At 47.3% G+C, this 10,739-nt stretch overlaps 1 protein-coding gene across 1 annotated transcript; it reads right to left on the bottom strand.

Annotated features, from left to right (window-relative positions):
• Positions 1-1,126: 1,126 nt before the first annotated feature.
• On the bottom strand, positions 1,127-2,981 carry IER3IP1 (immediate early response 3 interacting protein 1). Its single transcript, NM_001302166.1, is given in 3 exon segments — positions 1,127-1,586; positions 1,976-2,077; positions 2,883-2,981. Coding segments are annotated over 3 exon segments (249 nt in total). The 5' UTR covers positions 2,974-2,981; the 3' UTR covers positions 1,127-1,530.
• Positions 2,982-10,739: the final 7,758 nt, after the last annotated feature.

The raw sequence follows: 10,739 nt of genomic DNA, 5'->3' as shown, positions 1-10,739 counted from the left end.
GCCACCGCGATAGAACTTCACAGCAGCTCTGTGCTCTGAGCACGTGCTGAGGATAAGAAAAAAGCCAGGTGTGCTGAGAACAGCAGCTCTGGTTCCAGGAACTGGACGAAGCTGAGCTCTGAGACGCTCCCACTGTACACAGATACAAAGAGTTAGGAAAGAGAGTGCTTAACGTAGAAATTCAAAATTTATTTATGAGTTTTTGCTTAAAAAAAAGGGGGGAGGAGGGGTGAAACAACGCAGGCTCTCCTCCTGGATCTGCTCCACTCTGCAAAACACTGCAATTGGAGATCATTAAATTCAATTACACATTGCACAGATTATCCTTGTGTACAACAACAGTGTATGCTATGGTTGCCAAGATGCCAGAAGAAGAAATGACAAGCTCAGCTGCTTTAAAACAATGAACCTGCCAGGTTCCCTTTCACCTTCCCTGCTTTAATAATAAACTAAATCAACTTAAGAGACTTTATCAAAGATGGAAGGACACCAAGTGTAGCTTTTCTAAAAAGGTGTTTGAGTATTGGTCATGATAAATTCAGCACTGCTGCCCAACACCAGGCCCAACACAGCAGCGTCAACTGAGGCCGTGTCCTTACTGTGGTCATAACTAATTTATCTGCGAAAGAACTACAGGATTCTCACTTTCCGTAAGCAGTCGTGTGAGCAAAGGAAGACAGAAGCAGCAGCCTGCAAATTGGAAAAGAGAACAGTATTCCTCCCACATTACCCGAGAACCTCCAGGCAGAGCAGCTCCCCATTCCCAACACACTGCTCAGCCCAAAGGTTTAACACATAGCAAAAATAACAGTGTTTGACAGAGCAGTAACAAATGCTAAACGTGAACACTATCCGCTAAACAAACAAGAGTTGCCTTAGTTTACGTACAGCTTTTGTAGATTTTGCATAGCAATTGTTCCTATTTTCAACCTATTTCACAAGGTACATCATTGACTTGAAGAGAAAAATCCTAGTTTTTGTCAGACCAGGAAAAAACTTGTTACTAATCTGTGCTAAATCACAAATGTGCCCATCTTCGTTTCACCTCCTACGGTACTTCAATAACTTATAACATATTCAAGCCTAAACTCCTATTCCCTTAAAACAGAACTGTGGCAATAACTGAAATTAAAACCACTGTAATTTATTTTTTTAATTGGGAAACAAACTGGGAAGCAATTTGTTTCTAAATTCTCAATGCTAACCGAAGGAAGATCATCCCTGAGTAACAAGTAACAAGACATTTCCAACCTGCCTCCTACCGACGGCCATCACGATACGCTACGCACACCAACAGACCTGGTCACAACCCAACAGATTGGCAGCGTTGTTGCGTGGGTCCCATTATCTTGTTTAATGAAACTGAAAAGTGAACATTAGGAAATAGGATAAATACAAACAGTGTCTTTTATTATTTTAAGTTGAACGGCAAACTGACAGTTAAACCGTGCTGTATCCCCGGAAAACTCAGAGCAATGAGGCTAGCAACTCGCTTCTTTGGATGTCCAAAAGATTTTGCAGCAGGAATCTTCAACCGAACAACAGGAGGAGCACAATTGTCACGGAGTTCACGGCTATCAGTGGCACTGCAGGGAAAACAAGAGTGAGTTTGAACCTGCTTCCTTCTGCACATCACAGCCTGACGCAACTTTACAGTATCACCCTTCAAGGAGCAACGTCAATGGCTGCTGAAAACATTTCCCTATGCAGTCGGGATTAGCGGAAGGAGCCAGGATCGTGGCCTGGAGTGAAACTAAATGAAACCAAAACGCTTCGCCTTCTGTGCCTGGCCTTAGCATGGCTTAGAAGAAACATACTTTGTGGTGAGCAAGGTAATATTTGCTACAGGATGACAAACAGAAACAGCAGCTGTTTGGTGAAAGAAAGAGGCAAAGGCTGCCATTATTTCCCTCAAGCACAGCAACAGAACCTCACAGGCAGCGGCTGTTCATACACATGACTGTTGTCACCTCACCTCTCATCACGGTCCGTATGGATCGAATGAGGTTCGTCAGCTGTGCTTTGATTCCCGGTTCCTCTCCGAATCCTCCGATCCCTTGATCGCTTCCCCAGCCAACTGCACACCGTAAGAGCAGCCACGTTAAAAGGCAAAGACCACCACCGCAGAACCGTCCCACGGATGCTGTATATCAGCACCCTGAGCTGGAAGGACCCACACGGATCGCGGAGCCCAACACAGCACCACCCCAAAGCAAAGCAAGCTCTGCATCTGACAGCGGTGCTCGGCACTCCCTGAGCTCCGGCAGCTCTGGGGAAGGACCTTTCCCAAACACCCAACCGGCCCTCCCCGCAGAGCCCCATGCCAGGAAGGGGCTGCAGGCCGCGATGCAATCTGAAGGCAAACAAAGCCGCGGCATGCACGGCAGGACACTCCAGATGGAAGGACCAGAAGTGCTGGAGGCAGCGCTGGGGATTTGCTCGTCCCGCTCTGGCCTGGTTTGGAGAAACGAGGGCAAAAGCAGGAAACAGGGAGCCCTGCTGAAAGGAATGGTGGCAGTCTGCACTTCTGCTCTGTGGCTTCTCCCTGCTCTGTGGCGTCTCCCTGCTCTGCGCTCTGGGTTTCTTTTGTTAAGGAGGAAAACAGTATTCACCCCCCACGAGAGCATCCCGACACAGAGACGGCACGGTGGGAGTAAATAGGAAAAGGCATAAACAGAGCGGGAAAGGGCAGGCACAGAGCCGGCAGGAGGGATGCTGAGCACAAAATCCAACTGCAGGGAGACCGCAAACCCCAAAGCATCGCGTTTCCGCCCCCCCCCCCCCCCTTTCTATGCGGGACGCGAGAAGGAGGGCCCGGGGCCCGGCAGCCACCTCCAGGCATTGCCGGGGGGGCGGGAGGTTTTGGGGCCGGGGGCTCTCACCGTGGCGAAGGAAGCGCTCCTCGTGCAGCACGGCGATGGCATTGACCACCAGCAGCCCGGCCTGCAGCAGCGCGTACAGCGTGAACGCCATGGCGGGGCGGGGCACGGACGTGGCGGGGCGGGCGGGGCCAGAGGGCGGGGGGCGGGGCTTGAGGGGAGGGCGGGGCATACAGTGAGTGGGCGGGGGCTGGTTGAGTGGGCGGGGCTTCGTGGCAGAATGGGCGGGGTCTGTGATGAGTGGGCGGGGCCTGGGGGCATGTGTGGTGTTTCGGGGCAGAATGGGCGGGGTCTTTAGGGAGTGGGCGGAGTCAGGGGGTGGGGTGGGGGGAGTGTGGAGGGGCGGGACCTGAGTGGAGGGAGGAAATGGGGGAAAGTGACTTTTTTGTTGTTTTAAATTCCGTGTAATGTGCTGCTCTCTATGCGTAAACACTTACTTTCATCACTCACATCTCTCAGACCAGCTGATGGGGCATTGCGTGACTCCAGTTGTATCTCTTAGCAATCAAACGTACCATGAGCCCCTTCCCTGGGCAGCAATAGAGGTGTGACTTGTTTAGGGCACAGCAATTGGCATCGTCACTGTGATCTGAGGTCACGAGACTCACAGTTAGGACTGCTCTCAGCAATGGGGTTTGGATTTGAGCAGTGCTGTTTGAGGTCTAGGGATGGACTCAGTGATCCCTGCCAGCCCCTTCCAATTTGATTGTATGATTTTGTGATTCTGTGATATACTTTTATGCACCTAAATAATCATTACTAATGTATTAGTACTGCATCCAGGCCTGGGGGGGGGGGGCCCAGTGCAAAAATGCAGAGCTGTTGGAGTGGGTCCAGAGGGTCCATGGATGTCCTCAGAGGGCTGGAACACCTCTGCTGTTAAGGAAGGCTGAGGGAGTTGGGCTTGCTCAGCCCAGAGAAGGCTCCAGGAAGACCTCACTGCAGCCATCAGTACTTAAAGGGAGCTTAACAGACAGGAGGGAGGCTGTCTGTACATGAGCAGATACTGATGAGACAAGCTTTAAACTAAGAGAGAGCAGATTTAGGTCAGATGTGAGGGGGAAATTCTTTACCCAGAGCATGGTGAGGCCCTGGCACTGCTGCCCAGAGCTGTGGTGCCCTATCCCTGGAGGTTCCCAGGGCTCTGTGCAGCCTGAGCTGGGGAGGGCAGCCAGCCCATGGCAGGGGCTCTGTGGGGGCCCTTCCAACATACAGTGACAGATACAGGAGGTCACTAACAGGCATGTCTGGTAGCCACCAGCATCAAGTGGCATTTCCTGGACTACCTCCTTACAGCATCCAGTCTACCTCAAGCTGCTGACCTCAGTAAAGAACTAATGCTTAGAATTACAGTACTGGAAAAACAAAACAAAACAAAAAAGTGTTCTTTAAAAGAAGTATATAAGTTATGGCTTAGTATTTTTACCCGTAATTAAGATGTATTTCCAAAGAGCAGCTGCTTACATAAACTTGACATGATTTTCCCCTTTCTAAAATCCATCATGGCAATTCAACAACCACACGAGTCTTAGATCTGAACCATCACACTGCGTGGTGGAGGGAAAAACCAGACAAAGCTGCTGCATTAGGAGGAAAGCGGTTCTTTTCCTCATTAAGGTGTTATGTTTCATTGCAGTAAATTCCTCCGATGTCATCTGCAGAGTGCAGTCCATCACCATAAAGAAGAGTTCAAAACCACCCTACAGGTGCCAAAGGATTACAGCTGAGGCTGGGGAAGTACTGAGAAGACCTTGCTATTTTTCATTCTTTTACATTTTGCATTGGTTTATTGTTCAATATCATCAAACAGAGCACATTTCCTGGGGCTAAACCATCCTCATCTCCTCCACTGAGACCAGAGCTTATAGCATGCATGCTGTCAGGATTATGTTGCTTTATTCCTGGTGAGCAAAGAACAAAAGTAAAACAAATACAAAATTCAGAACCCACACATCCATTTATTGCTGCTATTTCCTAAGTTTATTGTGCTTGGCTCCCTAAACATAACAATCTCTAATTCCTACTTGTTGTCTGGTGCATACATACATACACATTATCCTGTATTGTTCTCACCAGCATCACAATCCTGGTACCCATGTGCTGGAATTCCACATTGGAGGTAAGAAAGGGAATTTTGCCATAACCCTAAGAGATATAAAAATTTATTCTCTGAAAGAGCAGTGATGCAGTGGCACAGGCAGCCCAGGGAGGTGGTGCAGTCCCCATCCCTGGAGGTGTTCAAGAACCATGGAGATGTGGCACTTGGGGATGTGGTGGGATGGGGTGGGGTTGGGCTTGGGGATCTTGGAGGTCTTCCAACTTTCATGCTTCTGTGATTTCATGATTCTCTGAACCAGGTTTGGTTTCCACCTCAGTTAAAAGTTGCTCAAATTGTCACTTTGATGATTGAAGAAGGAACAAATGATGCCAAATCCCTTTTGGAGGAGCACTCATTGGTCAGAGGACTTTCCTCCTGCTTCCTCTGGAAAACAATGCTGGAGGTAGGCCAAAAAAAGTTGATAAGATAAATGGAAAATTATATACCCTGCCGGCAGGAGCCAGTGAATTGATCAACCTCCTCTCCATGCCAGATCTCAGGCTGGTCTGTCCCTTGCACCTGATCGGGGAGAACAAGCTCATTCCTCAGCAAGCTGATGTCACCCCAGAGGCAGAGGTCAGCAGTGCTGCAGCTCTTAGCTTAAAGATTAATAGATAGTATCTTCCTTCAGACTGTAAAGGTGGGCAGATTAAAAAACACGTCACAGACGTGGTGACTTGCAGACTGCAGTGTGTCCAGTAGTATTAGCACAGACACAGTCATATAGCTTGTTGGAAACCATGGATAGAAAGCTGTAATGAGTGCAATTTGTGCGTGAATCAGAGGGATTTGGGAATCACCCTAATTACCCGAATAAAAATCACCTGAAATTCCCCCATGTTTTTTTGCTCATGACTCATACAACAGAAAGAGAGAATATGGAGAAAAGTAAATCTGTAGTACATTTTTAATACATCAACCCGCAAAGATTAGGCGAGTGAATCTACACTTTTTCTCCACTTACACACAAAAATAAAAAATAAAATAAAATAAATCCCCAGTTTCCTCTTTTTTCTAATACTGGTGTAATACAGGTTGGCAACCTGAAGTCATGGTGGAAGAAATATAGGACACACCAGCCCACTGCTTTGCCAACGTGCACCCCAGAGCCTGTTGTGCACGTTTGTCTCCAGAAGAAAGCAGCTGACAAGGGGAGCCATCACTGCTCCAGTGGTGAATTTGGGGGTGTGATCGAGACAGCAGAGAAGAATGGGAGCTCAGAAATGGAAACTGTCTCTTCTGTACCTCCAGTGGGCCTGCTGGAAACGTAACTCAGACACACCGGGCCAGTCAAATTCACCGTTGAAATCTTATCAGAGCAGTTGTTGGTCACTGCAGTGTTCTCCAGGACCACTGTGGGTGCACTGAGGTCTTTGGAAGAGTAACGTGGAGTGCAGCGGCTGTGAGACAGAAATGGAACAAAGCTGATCATTGAGTATCACATCATCATGGGGAGCCATTTGTAGTTTGATCCCAGCCCAGTTTATAAGAGGATATAACTAAGAGCGGTGTGGTGCTGGTGATTAGATTAATCATGGAGGTGTCCTTCTCCCTTCCCCTCTTATCTTTTTGTCTTTTTAACACAAAACACGTTTTCTACCCCATCTCCCTCCTCCATTTGGCCATAGCTGCATTCAAACTGAAGCTCAACAAAACAAAATTTTTGTGTGGAGAGACTCCTCAAAACACATTTTCTATTGTTTTCCTTATGGAAATAAGCCTCTCAAGGGATGTTCCTCATCTCGTGTCTTTTGGACAAAATGACAGCGTTGTCAGTAGTGAGAAATTAGGGGTCTCTTCATTTTCCTCGATAAAATGTCAGTATACATCTACATACATAAAGCCTGGGCAGCAGTCGAAGAGCTTAGAACCATAGAATAGTTCATGTATACTCATTTAACCTCTGGTTATATGTGGATAACAGCTTTGGGATTTTTTTGTATTTGTCAGATCGGGAATATTAATCTCAATTTAAATTGAATCTAAAGAGTTTACAGGGCCTCTTTAGAATCATAGCATAGAATCGTGGAATCCTTAGAGTTGGAAGGGACCTCTGAGGGCCATCTAGTCCAACTCCCCTGCAGTGCACAGGGACACCACAGCTCCATCAGGTTGCCCAGGGCCTGATCCAGCCTAGCTTCCAAAGTCTCCAGGGATGGAGCATCAACCACATCTCTAGGCAACCTGTGCCAGTGCCTCACCATCCTCACTGTAGAAGACTTTTTCCTTACCCTCTTTAATCCTGAAGCCCTTGTTCTATTGCCACAGACCCTGCTAAATAGTCTGTCCCCTTCTTTCCTGCAGCTCCCCTTTAGATACTGAGAGGCCTCTCCCAGCTTTCCCCAAGACTTTCTCTTCTCCATGCTGCACAGCCCCAGCTCTCAGCGTGTCCTCATAGGAGAGGTGTTCCATCTCTGGGATCATGGTTGTGGCCCTCCTCTGGATGTGCTCTGTCAGGTCCACATCTCTTCTGCACTGAGCACTCCCCATCTGGACTCGGTGCTCCAGGTGAGGTCTCACAGCACAGGGCAGAGGAGCAGATCCTCCCCCCACCCTGCTGGCCACACTGCTTTGGATGCAGCTCAGGATACAGTTGGCTTTCTGGGCTGCAAGGGCACGTTGCTGGGTCATGTCCATCTTCCCATCCACCAGTACCCCCAGGTCTTTTTTAGCAGGGCTGCACTCAATCCTTTCCCAGCTTCTATTGGTAGTGAGTGTAACTTCAACTCAACTCAACCTTCCAACTCAAATGTGGAGTGCTGGCACTTGGAGACATAGTTGGTGGGCATGATGACAATGGATTAAGGTTGGAGTTGGTGATCTTAGAGGTCTTTTCCAACCTAAATGATTCTATGACCACTGCCCATGTTTCTTTGGTGAGCCCAGGTCCTCTCCTCTGCCACAGCACTCACCTCTGGAGAATTCTCACTGTGACACTGATGACAAAGAGCAGCAGCAGACCTCCGCCGAGAGACAACATGATGATTTCATAAATAATGGATGACGAACCTTGAAGAGCAGATGGAGACCACGGGTGAGTTTTGTCAATGAACAGCTTTAGGAAATGCAGCCTTTTGGGAAAATTGTCACAGGTTGCAAGCAGGTTCTTCTGCTGCAAATTGTAGGTGGAGGGGGAAATGGCCTGAGGCTGCACTGGAGAGGTTCAGGTTTGGAATTAGCAACAATTTCCTTTCAGAAAGAGTGAAAATACACTGGCATAGGCTGCCAAGGAGTGTTGGAGCCACCATCCCTGGAGGTGTTCAAGAACTGTGGAGATGTGGCAACTGGGGACGTGGTCAGTGGGCATGGAGGCTTGGATTCCCCATGTGCACCCACCTCCAAGCTTTCCACTCTTCTCTTCTGCTGTGACAGCTCTTTTTATTTCCACTGTCCTTCCCTCTCTAAAACTCCAACAGAAATAGATTGAATTTGGCTCATTCATTTGTTCCTTTTGAGCCCACTCACCGTTTTGTATCTGATAAATCCTCAGTGTTTGACAGCACTGCTATTACCTGGGGCCTCTCAGAGCTGTTACCACACCAACAAACACAGCAAAAGTGATTTTAAACGCCAATGGAAACAAACAGGAAAATAAAGCACCTTCTTCCTTGGACAGGGAGGTGGTGCGAAAACCTTCTTCAGCATCCTGGAGCATCCTGAAAAGGCAAGCCAACACTCAGGTCACATTTTAATGTTCAAAATCAGTGTATCTGTTCTAGATCCCTGTATGACCTCAGGATATTTCACCATCTCTAATGTGAATTATCTTTACAACTTCCTTGTGAGATAGGAGCATTACAATACCACGCTTTCACAGACAGGGATTAAAGCATAGAGGGGCTGAGGGACAAATCATACAAGCAGGATTTAATCTGACACGGAAAACCAGAATGTTTCTTTTAAGGCAATATGAGAAATAAGCAGTATGGGCACACAGTACTTCCAGCCTGCATGTGTGATGCTCAGGGTTCCATTCACTCCTCTACTCCCTTCTAGTTCCTTTTTCAGGATAGGAACAAAACGTGCAATCACGGGCTGTACTCTATGACATTCATGTTATTAATACATTAATAAATTGTCCACCAGTGTGCTCTTGGGTATCAGAACAGCTTGTTTATAGTGACTTATACACTACACTTTCAACTCTACTCTCTTTGCACCAAAAAGCTTTAAGCTGAAGTGGAATTATTGTGAAAAATCTGTGTAGTCACAAGTTGCATAAGGAAATCCAGGTACCTGAAGAAAATACTACCCTATAGGAAAAAACAAACAAACAAACAAAAAACGTATAAACCGAAGTCACACTCACTTTTATATGAGGAATGGTACCAGCTCTGAAATGATGCTCAGAATGAAATCTCATGTGTCACATGCATCAGAGTTGTCTGCAACAACTCCTGATGGGGAGTCCTCCAGATTCCCATGATACAATCTGACTCACATTGAAAGATGTCCTAAGGAGCACCTCCATCCCACCCTTCGCCTTGAAAATGTTACAAAATAAGCCATGGCCATTTAAATCTAGAGCACACTGAGAAGGAAAATAACAAATTTCTGGGTTACCTTGTGGGTGCTGGAGATCCTTGCATCGACATCAGGCTGGTATGACCAGAAGTGAAAGTCAAGCTGGTCTGAAGGGTTCCAGACTAACTGCTCACCTCATTTGCCTCTGCTGATTGTTTTATTCCCTCTATGTTTTTCTTTCTTTCTTTCTTTCTTTCTTTCTTTCTTTCTTTCTTTCTTTCTTTCTTTCTTTCTTTCTTTCTCTCTCTCTCTCTCTCTCTCTCTCTCTCTCTTTCTCTCTTTCTCTCTTTCTCTCTTTCTCTCTCTCTTTCTCTCTTTCTCTCTTTCTCTCTTTCTTTCTCTCTTTCTCTCTTTCTCTCTTCCTTTCTCTCTTCCTTTCTCTCTTTCTCTCTCTCTTTCTCTCTCTCTTCCTTTCTTTCTCTCTTTCTTTCTTTCTCTCTTTCTTTCTAAGGCAGAATAATCTCCTCCTTTCACAGGCAGTTAATAAGGTGTGGAGGTGGATCAAAGAGAGGCTTTACTCATTGTCCTCTTGTGAAGCAATTCCTTGCCCGCAGAGTGGTTGACGCAGCTGGACTCCACCTACAGGCCTCCAGAGCTTTCTCCGAGCACTGGGCTCCTTCCAGCAGCCACACATGCACCCTCTCCTGCAACAAAGCTGCCTCTGTTGTTTGCATCCAGAAGTCTCTGCAGAAATGTGCCACATCCAGGACCTTTGGGTCATTCCAGCAGGACTGGTGGAGGTCCCCTCCTGGTATGAAACCCCATCAGCTAAGAAGGCTCCTGGCCAAGGGTCAGCTACAGGAACACAGAAGTCTGAGCTCAGACTTTGGTTTTTTGGTGCTACACAGACCAGCTTGGCTTTCACACTGAAAGGAACAGTGGTAGAATCATAGACTTCTAGAATCATTAAGGCTGGAAAAGATCTCAAAGGTCACCAAGTCCGACCCCAGCCCATCCATGCCCACTAACCATGTCCCTCATTGAGCAGCTGTCAAGCTGCTCCTCCACTATGGCCAAGTTCCAGGCTGCCGAAGAAGGGGCTGTGTTTTATTTTCGTGTTGGCTTATTCTTAGCTTAGCATATTCTTCATTGTACCATGAGCAGGGTGTCGTGAATCTCACCCTGCAGCACTCGCCTCTTCTCACACCTCCTCCAGGGAAGTGGCATCACTGCAGATCAGGACCTTTTTCTCTGCACAAAATCCCACTCTTTGCTGCTGGAGCTGAGCTGGAAACTAC

Source organism: Gallus gallus, chromosome Z (genome assembly GCF_016699485.2).
Source record: "Gallus gallus isolate bGalGal1 chromosome Z, bGalGal1.mat.broiler.GRCg7b, whole genome shotgun sequence".
NCBI lineage: Eukaryota > Metazoa > Chordata > Aves > Galliformes > Phasianidae > Gallus > Gallus gallus.
The sequence above is the reverse complement of the archived record's forward strand: the minus strand, read 5'-3'. Positions and strand labels throughout refer to the sequence as shown.